The sequence below is a fragment of the Ranitomeya variabilis genome, chromosome 4, assembly GCF_051348905.1.
Source record: "Ranitomeya variabilis isolate aRanVar5 chromosome 4, aRanVar5.hap1, whole genome shotgun sequence".
In the NCBI taxonomy this organism is placed as follows: domain Eukaryota; kingdom Metazoa; phylum Chordata; class Amphibia; order Anura; family Dendrobatidae; genus Ranitomeya; species Ranitomeya variabilis.
In genome coordinates, this window is record NC_135235.1 from 527,504,107 (window position 1) to 527,526,965 (window position 22,859).

A 22,859-nucleotide genomic window follows, 5' to 3' on the forward strand; every position below is an offset into this window, starting at 1 on the left:
AGGACTAGTGAGGTGAGAACACAAGCACCATAGAGATAGAAAAAACTCCCTGTTTTTTAGCTGAGGCATCAGGAGCTAGTTCAGTGCTGATTCCAGGTAAAACAGGTTGAGCTGCACTCTAAGCTATGAGGAATTTCGGCTTTAAGTTGACTTATGAAAGTAAAAGAAGCCTTGTAATCAGGGAAATTTTCTCCTTTCACTTTTGTCACTTTATGTTCTGTGTGGCACTATCCATAACACAGGCATATCACGTGTACATACTCCCATACACAGGGGTCACCAACGAGGTCCATATAATGCAACTTCATCTTTACTACTTTAGACATCTTTACTTTTGGCACTAGGGAAATAGGCATATTGTTTGTTCCCTCTACATTTGTACATCGTGATTTGTATGGTTTCCACCACTATGATGTCAGTGTAGTATATGAACATCGTATCATGAGGTGCGGGAAGCTGAGCTGTAACCTGTCTCCTCCTGGACACACCACCGACAATACAGAACTCTAGGGAACTAACCTGGTAAGCATCACATAGAGATGGAGAAAGGGAAGAAGATTCAGATTTCTGGGACTGTCTCAGAATCGAAAAATATGGGACATGAAAAATCAAAACGCAGGCAAAGATATAACTATATGCAGGCACAATGTATACAGGCATTTGCTAACGCTTTACATCCCGGTTTTACAAGAGAGCAAAGAAGGGTTAACATATTAGTTTTAGGTCAGTGATTCATTGCAAAGTGTTGATGTAGACCCCTTTAGGCATTGAGGGGGTTAATACATTCAGGCTCTCTTCACTGCAGAAAATACATTTATGGCACATGGTGTGTGAAATTCCCAACCTACAGACTCCCCCACAGTTGTCAGGCTAGGATTGGCCTCAATGCACATTCCAGTGGGGGGTAAAGACGTGATTGGGAGCATCAAGTCCAACAATCTGAGGATGTGGAAGTCTTATTCTTCTCTCTGTAAAGCTGGGAGTGGAGGAGGGCAGCGGGGAGGGAAATAGGAAGCCATACTGTATTTCCAAGAAGTGGTTAAAAAGGTTGCCAGTGCAAGGCTGGGGACAGAAGGCAGTGTTAAGTGCAGTGAGGGTGTCAGAAGGCAGTGTTGGTACAGTTCATGAGATGGCAGTGTTTCAGTGGGTGCCATGGGTGAGAAAGTGAGAGTTATAGAAGTGGTTTGGGAAGTGGCAGTGAGTGCAGTGTATCAGTAATGTTATTGGGTCATATATATGGTAAATCATATATAACAGACAGTTTCCTGCTTAGAAACTCCTAGATTATGTAAGGTCTACTGTACACGGGGTAATCTTATATAGATCAGACATTTTTCTAGGTTTTGGTGAACTGAAATAATAAAGATAACCTGGGCAGGTCCAGCACATAGGGCCAGATATAGCTAAAAGGTTGCTTCACTGGTTAGGATAGGACTTTGAGGCACTAAACAATAAGTGCCTATAGATTTTATCAGTAAAAATTCATATAATTCAAGTCTTGAATTTTGGATTAAGAGCAAACGTTAGAGTCTGAATAAACTATGTAATGTAGGCCAGGTTATTATACTTTTTTAATTTATGGGAATAGTACATAAATGCCATCCAGGCATTTAATGAATTGAGCATCATTCTTTGTCATAACGTAAAGTAATTGAACAAACTGACAATGAAATATGGGATCTAGCTATGGGACATGGTGTCATCTGTTTCCTATCACAGACTAGGGGCAGTGGTCATATTCTGCTGCGTCCAGGAAAGGATTAGGGCCAAGGCAGTGTTAATCCCGGTGCAGGTACCATGTACACCAGCTGCTGTGTGGGCCCTGAGATGCAAGGAGGAGGAAACGAACAATGTGTGCCAATGACTGAGACTTTGGAGACTGTGGGGTTTTACATTGCTGAGCTGTGAGGCCTGTAGTGATGGTGATGAAAATATGAGGAATGTAAGAAATGTGTGTGTTCTTAAAGGTGTTCTGGAAGGAGCACTGTTTGTTTGGAGGAAGGCTGTACACTACAGACCTGACGTACCGTAGAGGTCCTTGATGCCCTCTCATTCTAATCCCAGATCTGGTTCCAGGCAGTCCCCATTAACGAATACATACATCTCTCCCCCAGCTGTCCAACTGGACCCTGTTCCTGCCTTCACCTTCATGCCAGTACTGCTCTCTTCCCTTTCCTTGTGGTCTTGGAGACTCCCTCCTCCTCCTTTGCTGCATATTCTCTTGATCTGGGCCCATTTCTTCCCAGGAGCCCTGATGCTGAAGCCGCCCGTGTTCCCCACCATGACTTTTGGGCTCTGGATCCTCATATGGGTCAGTCTCTATGTCCATGCAGGAGTCTCCTGGCTCTGTGTATGCTGAGTCCCGGCTTCCCTGTGTCTCAGACTCCAATGTGTCGTTTCGGGAAAGGACTCTTGAGCCTGTCTGACCCCTCCGCAGTTGATCCTCGTACACACCTGTTCGGTCATTTACTTCTGATCTCAGCTCTCCGTGGACCAAATATGGACCCTGGTTAGTAATACAAACAAGACATGCAGAGACAGAAACACATAGGTTATTGTCATGCACACACAAAGCAGGTTTGTTAGGCAACAGAGTAATACATTATTTCCGGAACAGTGAGAATATATAGCGGTGTTCTCGGACATTAATACGGATGACTTCACTTTACGATTAATTGGTAGGACTCTTGGCACCCACACCGATCAGTTGATTAAACTCGCTGCAGATATCGGACTGATCGGTACATTGTGTAGTGGCTGTGAATGGTACTACAAGCTCGCAGTACCACTCATGGCCACTACACAAGTATGGCGCTGTGCCTCTTATTTTGTGCTGTAGCACCTTTAATCAGCTGATCAATGCTGGGTTTTAGACCCCCTCTGGTCTGATATTGGTGACCAAGCCTAAAGAAAAGTCATCAATATAGCAATGGAACACCCCTTACAAATTGTAACAAGAAAGACATATTAGAAAATCAGTTTAAGAAGTTAGTTATACAACATCAATTACGGTACATATTATATTGGTAAAATAAGTTAATACAAATATAAAGGGTAATACTTTGTAAACATAATAGACAAAACAGGCAATAGTTAAAGACTTTTTTTCCTTAAATGTATGCATTTTGGGCTGAAAATAATTTTTTGCAATAGGGTTTTCTTAAAAATGTTGCACTATTTAAGGCTGTTTTTTCCATGCTCATTGCTGGTTGTAGAATAAGAATAACCAAGAATCTATCATTGATCTCATTTTGTCAGCGAATTTGTAACACTTATCTGTCTTATTGAGCTCCTCTCATCTAATTTATAATTACTAACTACCGGTACATCAAAGGTGAACTGAACTTTGATGTGACCATAAATTATCTGAGAGAAGCTTAGCAAAAGGCAGAAAAAAAAGAGTTAGGCTGGCCTCAAACTAGCGAGTTTTACGGACATATGAGCGCATAAACTACGTCCGTAAAATACGCATTACACACGGCCCAATGATTCTCTATGGCCCAGCTCCTATCTGCCGTATATTACGCATCCGTAATATACGGTCTTGTACGGCCGTAGAAAATCGCAGCATGCTGCGTTTGTCACCGTATTGCGCAAAAAAATCGCCAATGAAAGTTTATGGGGGCGAGAAAAATACGGATTCCACACGGACCAGCAGTGTGACTTGCGAGAAATACGCAGCGGTGTTAGTGAAATGCCGGTAATTCAGTTGCCGGCTTTTCATTTCTCCTTCCCAAACCCGACATGATATGAGACATGGTTTACATACAGTAAACCATCTCATATCCCCCTTTTTTTTGCATATTCCACACTACTAATGTTAGTAGTGTGTATGTGCAAAATTTGGGCGCTGTAGCTGCTAAAATAAAGGGTTAAATGGCGGAAAAAATTGGCGTGGGCTCCCACGCAATTTTCTCTGCCAGAGTGGTAAAGCCAGTGACTGAGGGCAGATATTAATAGCCTAGAGAGGGTCCATGGTTATTGGCCCCCCCTGGCTACAAACATCTGCCCCCAGCCACCCCAGAAAAGGCTCATCTGGAAGATGCGCCTATTCTGGCACTTGGCCACTCTCTTCCCACTCCCGTGTAGCGGTGGGATATGGGGTAATGAAGGGTTAATATCACCTTGCTATTGGAAGGTGACATTAAGCCAGATTAATAATGGAGAGGCGTCAATTATGACACCTATCCATTATTAATCCAATTGTATGAAAGGGTTAAAAAAACATACACACATTATTAAAAAGTATTTTAATGAAATAAACACACAGGGTGTTTTAATATTTTATTGCTCTCTCAATCCACCTGAAGACCCTCGCTCTGAAAAATAATAAACCAACAATATACATACCTTCAGATGATCTGTCACGTCCCACGAAGTAAATCCATCTGAAGTGGTTAAATCATTTTACAGCCAGGAGCTGTGCTAAAGCACTCGCTCGTGCCTGTAAACCCCGGGTACTGAAAGGAAAGCAGGATGATCTGTACTTACCTTGAGTTGCGGTGATGTGCCCTCTGCTGGATGTCCTCATGAACTGGAGCCTTGGAAAAGTTCCCACGCTCGAGTTCATATGAGGACATCCAGCAGAGGGCGCATCACCGCAACTCAAGGTAAGTACAGATCATCCTGCTTTCCTTTCAGTACCCGGGGTTTACAGGCACGAGCGAGTGCTTTAGCACAGCTCCTGGCTGTAAAATGATTTAACCCCTTCAGATGGATTTACTTCGTGGGACGTGACAGATCATCTGAAGGTATGTATATTGTTGGTTTATTATTTTTCAGAGCGAGGGTCTTCAGGTGGATTGAGAGAGCAATAAAATATTAAAACACCCTGTGTGTTTATTTCATTAAAATACTTTTTAATAATGTGTGTTTTTTTAACCCTTTCATACAATTGGATTAATAATGGATAGGTGTCATAATTGACGCCTCTCCATTATTAATCTGGCTTAATGTCACCTTACAATAGCAAGGTGACATTAACCCTTCATTACCCCATATCCCACCGCTACACAGGAGTGGGAAGAGAGTGGCCAAGTGCCAGAATAGGCGCATCTTCCAGATGTGCCTTTTCTGGGGTGGCTGGGGGCAGATGTTTGTAGCCAGGGGGGGGCCAATAACCATGGACCCTCTCTAGGCTATTAATATCTGCCCTTGGTCACTGGCTTTACCACTCTGGCGGTGAAAATTGCGTGGGAGCCTACGCCAATTTTTTCCGCCATTTAACCCTTTATTTTAGCAGCTACAGCGCCCAAATTTTGCACATACACACTACTAACATTAGTAATGTGGAATATGCAAAAAAAAAGGGGATATGAGATGGTTTACTGTATGTAAACCATGTCTCATATCCTGTCGGGTTTGGGAAGGAGAAATGAAAAGCCGGCAATTGAATTACCGGCTTTTCACATATATCGCGCTGAATTAAATATAAATACAGAATATATATATGTGTCTCAATGACATATATATATATACTGTATATATGTTTTAACGAACATTTGAGCACATAAATCCATTAGATGTCGGTTTTGCAAGCCTGCGAGAAAATATCGCAGTACGGATGCCATATGGATTACATACGGAGGATGCCATGCGCAAAATACGCTGACACACCCTGCCTACGGATGACATACGGATCACTATTTTGGGGACTTTTCTGCGTATTACGGCCGTAAAAAACGGACCGTATTTACATACGCTGAGTGTGAGGCCGGCCTTATACATTGTCTGTCACATTGAGCTCACAGACAGATTCTCAGTTAACTCATTATACAGCCAACAATATACTGTGCAACACAGAGTCTATAGAAAACAATCAGTGCAAAATTTTCATGGAACACAACTTCAAAAATATTTAGTTCAAAGTACATGCACTGATTAAAAAAATATATATATTGCTCCCAAAAGATATTAAAGCATGAGAATCAACCCATAACCAGGAGCTCACATAACTATCAAACCTGTGATTTCCTACCCAATTACACACACAAACATGAGAACTGATCCTTATCCAAGCCAACACATGAACATAAGAACCTATCCCTAGACAACTGCACATATATAGTGCATCAGAACTGATCCTTGACTGTGGTAGACAAAGTAAAATTACTTAGAAATAATCTGTCAGCAGGTTTTTGCTATGTAATCCAACAACAGCATAAAATAGGACATGATAGTCCGGTTCCCATGGATGCATCACTGGACTGCTTGGTGTAGTTTTGATAGAAACTCTTAGCAATAGTAAAAATGCTGAACTGTGAATAACCCCGCCCACACCACTGATTGGCAACTTGCTAACAATGTAAAGTGTGCAAGAAAGCAACCAATCACTGTTGGGGGCGTGGTTACACATATTAGCTAGACTACAGTGCATGTGAGACCTAGTCAGGCAGTGATAATCTCCGGCTGATAAGGCACTGTATTGGAACTATAGCTCACAGCCTAATAAGTGACACATCCCTCAATCAGGCTCTCTTGCTCTATATATTATGCTGGTCTTAGTTTAAACTGTGAAAACCTGCTGACAGATACCCTTTAATAAAGACCTCTAACAGGTTATATTAGAGCTGATCTCTAAGAACTGATTCCATACTGGGTGCAAACATACAGGAGGTGCAGTAGAAGGTATACCGTTTAAATATTATTTGAATTATAATGATGTTATCAACTACATGTTTTTTTTTATTTAATATACTTAATCTTTTATAACTGCCCAAAAGGAAAAATTGACCTGAGTAAGGTCTGGTAAGGTGTCGTCTACCTATCCTCTTATAATAGTAAAAAAACATTTGAATCACTGTATAACTACATATGCACACCCCTATATATATCACAACTGGCTCCTAGCCAGTCACACAAATAATTGCTAGCCAGACATACACATGTAAATCAGAACGCCTATATACAACAAATCCAGAGCCAGCAGTACACCTCATACCTGATCCATAGCCAGATATATACATTAGAACTTATTCATGGCCAGACACATATACATCAATCAGAAAGTTGTTCTAACCAGGAGTATTCACATGTAAATCAGATCTGATTTTTTGCTGTCTGTATCTGTATAGGTATATGACAACAATTAAGCCAATCACAGATTAGATCCAGATCTAGTCAGTCACCATGGACCTATTATAGATCACATCATAGACAGCCAGTGACACATCTGAACCAATTCTAACCCAACAATTTGGTGCATTTTATAACATCCACTGCCACCACATATCCATGTATATTCAAGTTGACTCTTCAGATAGGAAGCATTCCTTTCATAAGGAGATATTCTTCCTTAGACCCCAGTCAGAGGACTCTCCTCCAGCCACATCATAGCCTTGCTTTGCACTGATGAGGTGCAAACACCCCAAAACACATGTCTACAAATTGAGAGTCTGATTTAGCTTTTATCATGTGGCAAGTCTTGTTAAAGGGTCGATATTGACTTTTTATGATTGCTACTTCCTATAGGTTGTACCAGAGTTCAGGTGCCCTTTTTCTCTGAAGAGGCAATTTGCATATTCAATTTTTCAGAGGAGCATTGCATGGCTTATAAATTTCCTCACGCCAGCAAGCACTGCTCAAGGAGAGACGTTACCTCTTAGGTATCTATATATAACATGGGCTTTTAAATTAGTGATACCAGATATCTTGGGGTATTTGTACAGGACTTTATTCATCAGAAGCACCACCAAGCCAGCCTGAAAGTATTGTGCCTAGGTAGTCATCCAGTAACAATTGTGCATAGATTCCTCAGCCTCTGCCCATCATAATTACCTGGACATTAGGTAAGACAGAGGTAACAAGGTATTATTAAGAGGTGACAACAGATGGATGCAGAAGACAAGGGTGTCCATGCTTCATAAAGTCTTCATTGCAGCTTCACAACATTTGTCATGACTGACTCCAATAAAATATGCAATATTTATTATCATTGAAGCCTAAGGAATAATGTTTCATACATTCTTGTGCATTGTTTTATGGTAACACACTACCACATGGTAAATGATGACACGTACACGAGACATGGAGCAATGTGTAACATTCACAGATTTATGTTAAAGTTCCTGGAATACACTATTGTTGTGAGAAGAGCAAACCATCTGCATAGAAAGGTATGACAACGCTATTATTCCTCCTCAGCTCTCAGACCGAGACCGCCTACGGGTGCTGAATAAGATATCATCTTATGTCTTCTATCAGTCAGAGGTTTCACAGGAAACAATGATTGAAAACGTTGCATTTATTTTAGCTGATTGTTACTGTTTCTACTTCACGTCAGCAATTTACCGCTGCCTAGACATAAACATGTATGACGGGGAATCCTAGTGTGCATGCGTCCGATCGTTCAAGTAAACAATCTAGATCGACCCTTTTACATGTACTGATTATTGGCCAAATGAATGTTCATGGGAGCGTTCGTTCTCCGTCACCGCCCAACGTAAACGAGCACAGCGCCCAGCTGATAAAGGAGCAATGTCCAATATCAATGATTGGCTGATGCAAAAAGGAAACGTGTCACCTAAAAACAACCCCACAATGTATCTGCAGATACAACAGTAATCTGCAGGTCAATTGCATGAAAATCCTGTGAAGAAGGCATACCAGAGCAGCCAAGGCAAGGAAATGAAGAATTGAAATTCTTTTCTCCCTGCAGCCGCTCCCTTCCAGTCATTGGGGCAGTGCAGGGGCTGTAACAGTCACCACCTACTGTCCCGTAAATACACTGTAATCACTCCCTGGCACATTGATTGACAGCCTGCTCTGCACACACACTGGCAGGCTGTCAGTACGTTTGTCAAAGCGAGATTACAGGGTGGAATACTGAGCGGTGACTGCAACATCTCTCTGCACTGCTCCAATGACTGGAAGCGAGCGGCTGCAGGGAGAAAGAAACTTTATTTTTTCCCTGTAGTCACGCTCCCAGTATTTCGGCTGCATAGGAGATTACCACTTTATCTACAGGTTAATGGCAATTTTTTGGTGGTGACAGGTTCCCTTTAATGTTTTATATTTATGTCTGAAAGGATATCTCAATGTTTGTTACTTTTGTTTATTGCTCTAATGTACCATGAATAAAGTATTGAATAAACCTTACAAATTATTTTCCTAAAAAATATCCTGTTTTGTCTTCAGGCCCCATGCAGGGCAGCGTGCTTACATGGTTACAGACTACAAACAAGCCCTGAGTTATACAATCCTGCAGTCATTTTGCATTAATTCCCTCCAATTATCTATAATTTTGCTAACATTCTGAAAGGGGTTTTCCAGTACTTTTATATTAATGACCTATTTTTGGTTAGCTCATTTATATAAGATTGTGACGGTTTAGAGGCCTCTCTCAAGTGCGGCAGAAGTCATTAGAAAGTGTATAAAGGTGCTCGAGGGGTATGTGGGGTTATTGACCCCCAGTGATCTTCAAAGGATAAGTCATTAATGTAAATGCACTTGAAATGACCACAGCATCAGACTACACAATTACTGCTATGCATTGGAACTGTTTAGGCTACTTTCACACTAGCGTCGTGCACTACACGTCGCTATGCGTCGTTTTGTAGAAAAAACGCATCCTGCAAAAGTGCTTGCAGGATGCGTTTTTTCTCCATAGACTTGCATTAGCGACGCAGTGCGACGCATTGCCACACGTCGCAATTGTCGTGCGACGGTTGCGTCATGTTGCGTCGGTCCGTCGCCACCAAAAAACGTTGCATGTAACGTTTTTTGGTGCGTCGAGACCGTCTTTTCCGACCGCACATGCGCAGCCGGAACTCCGCCCCCGCCTCCCCGCACATCACAATGGGGCAGCAGATGCGTTGAAAAACAGCATCCGCTGCCCCCGTTGTGCGGCGCTTTCACTTCTTGCGTCGGTATGTCGCAACGACGCAATTCGTCGTGCGTCGTACGACGCTAGTGTGAAAGTAGCCTAACAGAATGGCATTTTTATAAAGTGAAAATTATAAGGAAAAGGTGGCACCCACCGTCCCTTAAACATGGTGCCAGACTCTATTCTGAAATACATTTTTATAAAGTGGTTATTTTTTTTTAGATTAGATATATCCAATCAATTTTGATTAAAATATAAGTTTTTACATAATTTTATTTGTGTCTAAACAAATATCAAAATAATAGCTTTCACAAGGCTGTCCATTTACTTATTTATTGAACATTTTCATATATTGGCAAATATTATATAATATAATTAATTATCTTATATTTTCAGGTTTAAAGGCCCCTAAATTAAATCTGCTAGTAGTTTCACTCTGCCAAATCCATAAAGGGTCCCCCATTACAGAAAGCCATATTTTTTCATACTGTGAGAGGAAGCTCCCGATTTTCAAGCCGGTCTCAGAAGTCAAAAGATCCTGATTCATTAAGAGGAAGCACGCCTCCTAATAAATCAGGAGCATCTGCTAAATGGCGTGCACCTCCAAGTGACCTGCCACAAATCTTATTCCAGTCTGTAAAGTGTAAGGTATGCCACAGCTCATCATGAATTAGACAAGCTGTGGTGCTGTGTCCCCTTCCCAAAACCGGCAACAGTCACAAAATGTCTGTGCCACTCCAAAGATTTTTTGAGGCTTTTCAAAGCCTTTTACTCCAGAATTCTGGTGTAAGTAGTTTGAAGACATAGATTTAAAGAGCCAGGCACATGGATAAGAGTCTGCTAAGAGGTTCCTAGGAGAGAAGAAGGAAGAAGAAGGCAATTCTCTTCTCCCATTGGCCAGGTCATCTTTAAAACTACGGTATGTTGTCTTTGAAGTGCTACAATAAAACATAGGTCTCTGTAACAAGAAAGCCTGCCAGGATTTCATGCTTCCTGTGCCATGTGTGGCCTAAAATCCTGACAAGCTCAATGTTACAGATCGACGACAGATTTCCTTTAGAAGAAAAGACAGTAAGGCCTCTTTCACACTTGCGTCAGTACGGGTCCGTCGTTATGCGTCGGGCCGACGTACCGACGCACATTGTGAAATTGTGGCACGACGTGGGCAGCGGATGCAGTTTTTCAGCCTAATATAACTACCCTGCATTCTTGGGCAGCACGATGGCTAAGGGGAACATCTGCCCTTGGTTGGATGGTTGCCATGTTTGCATGGGTTTCCTCCATGTACTCCAATTCCCTTCCCACACTTTAATTTTGCAATTTAGAGTGAGAGCCCCAATGATGGATATAAGTAATGACAATCACACACAGCATGGTGGAATATGTTGATGTTATAGAAATGAATAATAATAATAACCTATTAAATCCCTATGGCTCCTAGGATGTTTAATGCAATGGGAGCTTACCGCTCCGGAGGACATGCACCATGACTTTCTCTTTGGATTATTTGCTGGACAATTTACATATCCATGCTATGATACTGTCCAACACTGCCTATAGTAAAAGTAATATATCTTCAGATTTTATTGGACAGAAGATTGCACAGCACTTGTGTGACCCTAAACTTCTGCCTCCTGCTGCCTGATCATTGTCATCTATGACAATCAAACGTTTATTTAAGTTATAAGGCACGTGTTGATTTAATGAACGCACGTGAAATTAAAGCATGGAGTAACCAACATGAAAAAAGGCAAGAATAGAATAAAAGCAAATGAAAAAAAAAAGAAAATTAAATAATCAAAAACATGAAACAAATGAAAATGTACCAGTACAAGCACAGCCTATGGCTGTTGATGTGTTGTCACCCAGATGGTGCTGCACGTTCGCAGTCGATGTCGGATATGGGGTAGGGGCTGATGTCAGGCACTGTGGTTTAGCATTAGCTTAAAAGATAAGGGTTCAGAACAGAAGCAGGAAGTTCCCATCGGTAAACAGTCGTTGTCAGCAACCACCATACCATGCTTTATAATGCATTTAGAGAAAAACATCAGCAGGTGGTTGGCCCTTACTGAAATAGGGACATTTCTCCTATTAATATGTAATTTCTTCTCTATATCTTAAATATCTGCCATTATCAATTTCATAAACAGCGTCATTAAAATAGGCTTAAACTCTATATACTGTATATACGTGGCTTCATTTACTATTAGGTAGGCATTGCTTGCAATGTGCTCTGTAAACAGCTTGCCTATTTGTTTATTAGCCACCAGGAGGAAAGCTAATGGCTTGGATGTTGCCCCTGTTAACAAAGGAGATAACTGTCCCCTTATATATTAGGTATATTGCTGTCAGGGCAGTAAGTGAAGATATAATGTGCTGGTCTCTCCGACATATCTGTTCCCCTAAACTACACAGCATGTTCATCCATTCTAGTGCCTGACCCCGTTTCCCCTCGACTTCCCCACAAACCCATGTTCTGTTTTAGCGAGGTGAGGACTTGCACCTGCAGATTGGAGACGGGTGCAGGGCTGGATGCCAAGGCTGCTGTGGCAAGTGTGCGGTTGAGCAGCGGATTGGGTGGGTTAATGCTCGGAGGATGAGTTGCTTTCCAGTAGGCTTCTAAGTATTCTGCCAGGTGCTCACAGGCATCTTCCAGCTGGTTCTCATCCAGAATGATATCGAACATTTCCTGTCAGCACAAGAAAGGTAAAGACAGTTATTACATCGCTTCCCTCCAATCTCTGTCCACAGATGATGACTTAAAAAAATTATCAGTGCTCTAGACCGGTCAGCGAGGCGGTAATACCAATTAGGCAGTAATGCCTCAAATCACATGACGTGTCTATGGATCACTTTGGAAGAGGCGTTATCCATTCCAGATCTAATGTTGCCGACTCAAATGGAAACAATCCATTCATATAAAAGGAACAGATTGTGTTTGTTTATGGAGCAGGACATGAACTTGTCACAGTAGCTGAGCATTACTCTATGTTCTACCAGCCATGACTGCCAGGAATGCTGACACTCACCGGAGGGCACTGAGCCAGTTTATCTGCGGCCACCATCTGTACATTTAAATGCTTTGCTTGAGACTTCCCTCTAGATTTTATCAGCCTATGTAATACCTGGGAAAAGAGAATAGATATCACACTGGGAATTTTAGGGATCTGTAGTATAAAGCAACACATATACAGTGCTAAAGAGAAAGATTAGTAGGTCTCACACTCATCTGCGTAAGATGTTGTTCCTGAAAAGTAGGACGAGTGTCATGCGAGTACAATGCGTTTTTTCTCACGTACCATCCATATGACATCCGTATGACATGCGTATGCAATGCGTTTTTAACATCAGCTTTTATACACAATAATTCTCTCTGTCATTTAAAGCTAGTTGTCTAATAAAACAATCTTATACCCTACATAGAAAGTGCTCATCTTGCCGATGAACACCGATCACCTTTCTGACGTCACCGTTCATTACTGCAGGTGTGTTTTCATGCTACTGTTAGTGTTTTCTGGCTGTTGTGCTGAGTTGCATTACTCATGTCACCGCTCATCATACCATCGCATGTAGCAAAGTTGGAGATTGTCATGGGACGTGGGATAAATGTACGATTGACCCCTTTGGAATATTTGATTTGTTAAAGGTAATAAATGGGTAAAAGAAGGTCAGGGAGTGCTTTGTACAAATAATTTACTTTTCTCTGTGTGTGTTTTTTGCTTTATACTTAAGGGGTTAGGAAAGGGGGTGTCGAATAGACGCCTCTCCATTAATAACCCCTGGGCTTGATGTCAGCTGACATTACAAAGCTGACATCAACCTCAACACCATTACCCCGCTTGCCAACGCACCAGGGCAAGCAGGAAGAGACAAGGCTAAGCGCCACAATTGGTGCATCTAATGAATACATCATATCTGGGGGCGGCTAAGGGCTTGCGTTGTTAATCTGGGAGGGGGACAATATCCATTGCTCCTTCTCAGGCTAATAATATCACCCCCAGCTTTCTGCTTAGCCTTTGCTGGTTATTAGAAATAGGGGGGACTTTTTTTGCCCTCCTTTTTTAATAACCAGTAAAGGCTAAGTAGGCAGCTGTGAGCTGATATTAATAGCCTGGGAAGCTCCATGTTTATTGCCCCTTTCCCAGACTATTAAGACCAGTTCTCAGCTATCAGTTTTCCCTCAACTGGTTAATAAACATAAGGGGGACCTTACACCATTTTCTTCTTTTATTTATTTATTAGCTAGATACAGAAGTACAGAAAACTTGTCTATTCTGACAATTCACGCTGTGAATTTGCTGTACTCAACTGATCAAATGCCGGGTCTCCTATGAAATGGGTGCATAAAAATCGAACAGCACACACGTGCTCCGTGTGCTGTGCGATTTTTTTTCTCGCACCCTTTGACTCGCATTGGTGAGTCTCGTCCAATATACGCGATAACTTGCAGCATGAGATGGGTGCGTAAAAATCAAATGACGCACGCATGCTCAGTGTGCAGTGCAATTTTTTTCTCACACCCATTGACTTGAATTGGTAAATCTCATCCGATATAAGCAGCCACTCACAGCATGCAGTGATTTTTTTCTCAGTCTGATTCGAGCTGGGAAAAAATCGCAGATGAACACTGAAAAAGATTAGTTAAAGTACAATCTGATTTTTTAGCGGATTGCACTTGTCCTATTTATTTATATGCTAATGAGTGTGAGCCCTTAAAGAGGACTTGCTACCTACCATAAATATGTAAGTTTTACCAGGTGGAAATGCCATTCTTCTGAATTTGACATTGTTTATTTTTTGCTCTTGAGGTACAGTCCCATCTCTATATACACTCACCGGCCACTTTATTAGGTACACCTGTCCAACTTCTTGTTAACACTTAATTTCTAATCAGCCAATCACATGGCGGCAACTCAGTGCATTTAGGCATGTAGACATGGTCAAGACAATCTCCTGCAGTTCAAACCGAGCATCAGTATGGGGAAGAAAGGTGATTTGAGTGCCTTTGAACGTGGCATGGTTGTTGGTGCCAGAAGGGCTGGTCTGAGTATTTCAGAAACTGCTGATCTACTGGGATTTTCACGCACAACCATCTCTAGGGTTTACAGAGAATGGTCCGAAAAAGAAAAAAAATCCAGTGAGCGGCAGTTCTGTGGGCGGAAATGCCTTGTTGATGCCAGAGGTCAGAGGAGAATGGGCAGACTGGTTCAAGCTGATAGAAAGGCAACAGTGACTCAAATCGCCACCCGTTACAACCAAGGTAGGCCTAAGAGCATCTCTGAACGCACAGTGCGTCGAACTTTGAGGCAGATGGGCTACAGCAGCAGAAGACCACACCGGGTACCACTCCTTTCAGCTAAGAACAGGAAACTGAGGCTACAATTTGTACAAGCTCATCGAAATTGGACAGTAGAAGATTGGAAAAACGTTGCTTGGTCTGATGAGTCTCGATTTCTGCTGCGACATTCGGATGGTAGGGTCAGAATTTGGCGTAAACAACATGAAAGCATGGATCCATCCTGCCTTGTATGGAGCATCTTTGGGATGTGCAGCCGACAAATCTGCGGCAACTGTGTGATGCCATCATGTCAATATGGACCAAAATCTCTGAGGAATGCTTCCAGCACCTTGTTGAATCTATGCCACGAAGAATTGAGGCAGTTCTGAAGGCAAAAGGGGGTCCAACCCGTTACTAGCATGGTGTACCTAATAAAGTGGCCGGTGAGTGTATATTTCAGCAGAGGCAATTTGTATATTTAAATTCCCAGAGGAGCATAGCACGGCGAATAAGCCTCCTTACCTTGACAAGCCAGCTGGTATGTCACTCTCCATAAGGAGAAACGTTACCCCTTAGACCCCAGTCCAGAGCCTCTCACCTAGCCAAATCAGTTCTCATGCTTCGCACTGACGAGGGCCAACAGCCCGAAACACCGTGTCTGCGAATTGAGATACTGATTTGGCTTTTATCCTAAGTCATATTGCACGACTCGTTAAATTGTGACTTGTAGGATCGCTACTTCCAATAGGTGGCGCTATAGAGTTAAGTCCTCTTTTTTTCAGCAGAGGCAATTTGTATATATAAATCTAGTCTTTTTAGCCAACTGGAGGTAGTCCTCAAGAAAAAGTCTACAGCCAGGCTCACTTCGCTAAAAAAACCACTAGATTTACATACTGGGAAGAGGAGCCTTACAATTGGGTGACAAACAACCAAAATCTCCTACAGAGGTGAGGTTGTGGAAGACCGTTTCATGCCACGGGTCATACACCATGGCAAGGCTGAGCACAGCTACAAGACACAAGGTAGTTATACTGCAACATCTCTCAAAGGCAAAGATTTCAAACAGACTGAGGCTTCAAGATTTGTTGTTCAAGCTCTTTTGAAGAAAGAATAAGAAATGGGCTGAATTCAGGACATTGAAAACAGTGTATGACCAAGGAAAGACACATCATGCTTACTTCCCTTGGAAGCTATCAGTAGGTGCCTTGTAAGTTTGGGGTTGAATTTCAGCAATTGGAGTGGGGTTCGGTCAGGATTACTAGTGTCCTCAATGCAGAGAAATACAGTCAGATGCTTATCCATCATGCAATGCCATCATGGAGGCATCTGATTGTCTCCAAATTTATTCTGCAGAACGGCAATGACCAAAAATATACAGCGAATGTTATTAAGAAGTATCTCCAGCATAAATAAGAACAAGGAGTCCTGGAAGTGATGATACGGCCCCTACAGAAACCTGATCTCAACATCTTCAAGTCTGTTTAGGATTTCTTGAAGAGATAGAAAGATTTGTGCAAGCCTACATCCACAGACGGTCAGTGGATAGTTCTAATAGATTTTGGAACAACCTCCCTGTTAAGTTCCTTCAAAACCTGTGTACAAGTGTGCCGAGAGGAAGTGATGTTGTTTTGAAGGCAAAGGGAGATCACACCAAATATTGATGTGATTCAGATTACTCTTTTGTTCATTCACTTTGCATTTTGATAATTGATCAAAAATAAAGTATTAACACCTATATCTTTGAAAGCATTCTTATATTACAGCATTTTTTCCATAGGTGCCTAAAACGTCTGCACAGCGCTGTGTCTTCACATACTAGTTCAGAAAAAGCTTTGTTTCACTCAATAGCTAATGCAGGATGTATGAGCCTCACAGTATTAAAGTGGTTCTCTTACTAAGGGCTAGCTTACACTGGCAAGTAGCATCTGATGATTCTCTCATGTGAGAGAATCTGATGCTATATGTAAATGACCCTCTGCTGCGAACACGAGTCGAGTGTCATTTTACTGTGATCCGATTCTCTCGAATGTGAGGTGCAGGGAAGTTGCAGGACTTCATTTCTTCATCTTCTTCATTCTGTGAGTCGGCGTATATCGGACTGCGCTCTGATGACATCCGAGTGCAGTCCGATGTTTTGCACATAGACTTGTATGGGTGCACGCCATTCGATATACGCTGGCAATTGCAGCATGCCACAATTTTTTTTTCTCATGCTGACTTGGCATGAGAAACTAAACACTAGTAGGCACTGCTCCATGGTATAACAATGGAACAAGTGCTATCCAATGCAACACTGGATAGCACCCGTCCGAGTTATACGCTGGCTACTCGCCTGTGTGAGCGAGCCCCACAGAAAGACTTTTGTATATTACCCTATTAGGCATATGTATATCATAGAGGGGGCTCTCTGGCATATAACCTCTTTATGAGTGGAGAGAAACTGACAACAAGTGGTTTTCATTTCCGCAACCCTGGCCTGATCATGTATCATAGATACAGAATGGCTGATGCATACTACTGAATTTCCCCTTCCCAGTGTTAACTGCTGCTTATTGTTGGTGCCTTACGCTGTCCTACTTCCAAAAAAGCGGTTGGTGGATTAAGGCAACTTTTCTTATTCTACAGCTGAGCAGCCTTGCAATAACTATAAGGCCTCATAGACAAAGCTGTATTATAGCTTTATTTTGTATCAAGCTGTTATACGGCTTACAATATAGTACATTGGGCCTGATTTAATATGAAGATATGTTAAATTATTAATGGCATAGGAGGTGATTCTTCTAGGACTGCAGGGGGGGGGTATCTCCAGACGTACGCCAGGCATTTCATGGGGTCTGTACTGCAGCATTCAGTGCCTTATGCCTCCACACTAGTGAGCTAGAAGACCTTCATATACTAACTTTAATAGGGTATATGGTGACAACTGACAAGTGGTGCACAATCGTTTCACTCCATCTTTACACAGACATTGCTAGGTGTGATTTAAACCAGCATCAATGCCCAGCAACAATGTATAGGAGGAACCCCATAAAAAACTCCTTTTATACAACTCGGTAGCAATAAATGTAATCTTGACATAAAACACTTACTTTCTTACCCATAGACTTTCTGTGATACTCACTTTAGGAGAAGTGATCTTTATATACACGATAATTGGTGCCAGTGAAGTCTTGGCCAGCTGAGCCGGGTGGTTTATTGTGTCAGCATCAAGCGCCACCAGTTGCAGTGTTCTAGCTAACTCAAAAATGCGTTCAATCTCGCTCTGCACCTCCGCTGTACACCACGGGCAGGGAGAAATGGGACAAGCGGTCTCAGTTACAGTATACAACAGTATGACAAATGAGGGAAGAAAATAATGATGAAACAAATATAACGCTAAGGGTACGTGCCCCCGATCAGGTATAGCAGCATTTTCGGCACGGCGTGTTTACGCTGCGTCCTGAACGCTGGGTTCTAATCACGCAGGTAATTCCGCATGTGTTCATTGAACCATGCGGATTTACCACATGTAATGACTGGCTATGGGTGGAATTACGGAGGGGATGCTAGTGTCTCCACTGCAAATAATTGACATACTGTGGCTTGTAAACCTGCAGCGTGGGTGAGTTTACATTTATCCCATCCACTGTGCGTGTAACCTAGAACGCAGCATTTTGGATGAGCTGTACCCACAACGCTGCTATTCCGGATCGCGGGCACATACCCTAAATAGACCACAAGAAAAAAAACCTTCACTAAAATTGCCTTCAGCTAAATTACTAGTGTACTTGTGCTGAGATATAGACAAAAGTATTGGGATACACAAACCTCCTTGTCATTCAATTCAGGTTTTCCATTCAGTCCCATAGTCACAGGAACAAATATCCAGCCCCTCACCATGCAGTCTGCCTTCACTAACTGTGCACCAGGAACTCTGAAAGTAGTGGTGTAAAACCGCCATCACTGGACTCTGGAGCACTGGAAGTGTGTTCTGTGGTATGACGCCTCACGTTTCTCTATTTGGGTTGCCTAATGGATGTTTCTGGATTTGGATAACACCAAGAGAATATTACCTACCTGTTTGCATGGTGCTAGTTGTACAGTTTGGTGGAGGAGGGATAATGCTATGGGTTTGTTTTTCAGGGGTCGGCATAGAGCTCTTATTTCCAGTGAAAGGAAATCTTAATACTTCAGCATACAAGACATTGTGGACTATTGTATCTTTATAACTTTGTGGGAACATTTTGTAGAAGGTCCTTTTGTGCTCCAGAATGCCTGTGTCCTATAACTCAAAGCTAGGTCCATAAAGGAATAATTGGGTTAGTTTGGTGTGGAAGAACATGACTAAGTCCTGACCTCTACCCCATCCAACACCTGAGGGATGAACAGACATTGTGAGCCAGGCCCTCTCCTCCAACATCGGTGTCTGACCTCACACATTCTTTTCTGGATGAATGGGCAAAAATTTTCATAGACACTTTGAAATGTTGTAGAAAGTATTTCCAGAAGAGCTGCACATGGAGGACTAGCTCCATATTAATGGCTATGGATTTAGAATGGGGTGTCACACCGGCTCCTCTAGGTGTAATATGTAGATGTCCCAATACTTTTCTATATACTTTGCATAATATCTTGAAATAGGCCCAAAGTGTAATCTCAGAGATTCTAATGACGACATGACCCCTTTTGACCTCTGTCAGGTTGTAGTGACCTGGTGTGGATTCAATATAAATTTCTAACCTTTATTGCCACCCCGCTGACCACTCACCAAGACTAGAGCGCGTATTAGACCTCTCCATGATGTTGTGCTTGCTGGGATTGTTCAGGACAGAACGTTTGGCGAGGGAGATGTCAGCGGTGACCCGTGTGATCGAGATCCTGTTTAAAAAAACATAAAAGACAAATGTGAAATGGGGAAGATGGTATCTGAAGCAGTTATACTGATGTATATACAAATATCATAAGTATACAGCATCTATATTCGCCTATGGAATGGTGACCTTGAATTAAACTAATTTTGACATTACGGGAAGGTGGAAAGTTGCGATATCAGACCCATTAGGTCTGATCTCAGTTTTGTTATGTTTTTGTGATACTGAATATGGTTTACTTTATTTTATGTTCTGTCTTATATTCTGTATTATTGTTATCTGTGTATTATGAAACATTTTAATAAAAACAGAGTAAACATAAGTGTACACAGCGTCTAGACACCTTATGTTATAAATGTGCTTCAAAGTTCATAAAAGTCACAGTTATCTGTATTTGAAGTGATAACTAAGTGGAATGCATTCATCTAAATCTACACATCTGATGCGCATGGTGTCAGCCCGCCTGTAGTCTTGTAAAGTGAATTCACCATTGCCACATAGAGTGCTAAGTGACCCATTAATGTCACTCATGGGGAATTATGGCAGCCCCATGAATTATGAATCTTTCCACAGAAATAGCTGCATTTTTTGTGATACATATGTTTACTGAAGCAGACAGACGCACCATGACTGATCTGAGTGGAAAGGATACAAAGGTCCCCTATATGTGGTGTGATCTATGTGATCCATGTGTCAATTGTTTCCAGGTCGAGGCTGTTTATTAGGTCAACTGCTACAAAAATGCATGTATAAAATCCCCATTTAGTATAATCCCATATTATGTAGTAAATATGTAGTAATGAAGACTACATGACCAGTATGACTATTACCAACATCTCCTGTGTATGTTTCTTTTAGACATGTATGACTTATCTAAAGCTGGAGGCACTCCTCTACATACTACAGAGCATATGGTGCTCTTTACTTCACTGTATGAGCATTGTTAGTAGGTGAGTATGGCTAAAGCTCAATGCACATAGCATCTATGTACTTTGTTTCACGCATCCATAGGCCCCTATTAAATGGAATCTGTCCGAAGGATCAACCCTCCTAAGCTGTTTATATGGGCATACAAGTCATAGTAAGCTGAATAAAATGATATGTTGATATCTGTGATCTGATGTTTTATTCCAGAGAAATCCATGTTTTCTTAATTTGTAAATGAGCTGTTAAGATGTATGGGCGGGACATAGATCTCCCTGAGAATCTGCCTCCAGAGCTTATTATAAAGGAATTAAGGCGTTACCAATGTGAGACATGTAAATCAGGAGAGTAGACTGGCAGTCAATATGTTCATTTTTTGAGTGTTTTCTGGGAGTTTTTTCAGGCGGGCTTCAGAAGGGACCTGCTTGAAAAAGATGTTGTGTACATATACCCTATCAGGCATGTTCCCGGAGTTTAACAATACAGTATATTACACTGGTGTACTTATGCCATACCCATTGTGAGTTTTCAATTGTTATTTTATTTTTAATTAATGTATTACATCAAACAGACAGAATTACAAAGTAGAGCTGTCCTACATAGAAGCTGTAAACCATGAAGATAATTTTAGTGATCTGAACATAATATATCTCCAACTATGGTAACATTACATTTAATTTGGGTAGGTGGGAATGGTTTCCAATTGGTTCACTGATTCAATGGTCAAATTTTGTCCTCCCCAACATTTGACTTCGCAACTTTTTTTCCCCATACTGAAAAAATGGGTAGAAATAAACATGACATGGGCACTTTAGGTATTATGTCCCCACTTCAAATCAATAAGTAGCTTACTCCAGTGTATTTCAAAGTTTTTATTTTATGTAGACTTTAAAGGAGAATCCACTCCATAAATCCACATCAGGAAAAATCAATGTGAACCAACACTATTCACTTAAGGTTTTTTTTCAAAAGGCTTTAATGGCAGATTCTGCTCCAAGATCTACATGAAAAAATCTGCTTTAAATGCTCTTTGAGTACATTTTCAATACATTATAATGGGAGATGATCAAAATAACACACCACCATGTGTACCATAGGAGCGTTTTCATATTAATATTAGGAAGAATATCGAAGAGGTATTTGAAGCTGTTTTGATGTAGATTTTGGAGAGGAATTTACTTTAAAATCTTCGTCAAAAACTTTTGTGTGAACATACTGTTAGGGGTGTTTGTAGGAAATTAAAATGAAAAATGTTTTTCAAAATATGAAAACACCAATTCTTTGGTCGACAAACCTGAAAAACCTCAGCAGCATAAAAGTCCTTGTGATAAAAAATATTCCTTGCGAACATTCTCTGTGGGTTTCTAAAGCTGGTCTTACTGCTCTAATTTAAAAAGTGCTTGTGTTTTTTAATCATCTTTTTTTTTGTCAGGAACATTTACAGTCATATCCGAAAGTGTTGGCACCCTTGAAATTGTTAATAGAAAATGAAGTACGTCTTGCAGAAAATTATTGCACGTACATATGTTGTTATATGCTCCAGGTCCATTCATTTTCTGGGAATAAAAACTTCATTTTATGGAACAATTTCAAGGGTGACAACACTTTCGGCCATGATTGTGTGCTACACTAGCTTTTGTTGCACTGATGCTGTGTATGTCGCCATCTGCTAAAATTCTTTAAGTGGCAAGTGAGTACATTGGAGGGGATGCTAGTACAGAAGGCTTAGCTTCCTGTATGCCACCTTGCAATTTGTACAAATTTTTCAGGATAGCATTGAGTCCTTAATATCCTCATTACTCACTCTATCTTTTATTGTATTGGCCATCAATACCTCTTATATTGTAGTTATTTATTTAACTCTCTTATACAGCCCAATAATTCTACAGCGCTTTACAGACATTATGGTCACTGCTCCCATTGGGGCTCACAATCTAGATTTATTATCAGTATATCTTTGGAGAGTGGGAGGAAACTGGAGAAC

At 41.4% G+C, this 22,859-nt stretch overlaps 1 protein-coding gene across 6 annotated transcripts in view; it reads right to left on the minus strand.

The window, feature by feature from the left end:
• Positions 1-289: 289 nt before the first annotated feature.
• The window catches only part of CACNB1 (calcium voltage-gated channel auxiliary subunit beta 1), a 159,330-nt gene continuing 136,760 nt past the window's right edge, over positions 290-22,859 (minus strand). For 3 of the 6 annotated variants that reach the window (XM_077252323.1, XM_077252324.1, XM_077252327.1), the window contains 5 exons: positions 19,849-19,958; positions 18,223-18,374; positions 12,853-12,948; positions 12,327-12,512; positions 621-2,506 (listed from right to left, as the gene is read on the minus strand). In XM_077252323.1, the coding sequence (XP_077108438.1) occupies positions 2,087-2,506; positions 12,327-12,512; positions 12,853-12,948; positions 18,223-18,374; positions 19,849-19,958 (964 nt within the window). In that variant the 3' untranslated portion in view covers positions 621-2,086. Of the gene's footprint in view, positions 2,507-12,101; positions 12,513-12,852; positions 12,949-18,222; positions 18,375-19,848; positions 19,959-22,859 lie in introns of those variants that run through there. The other 3 variants (XM_077252328.1, XM_077252329.1, XM_077252325.1) reach the window with 2 other exon arrangements.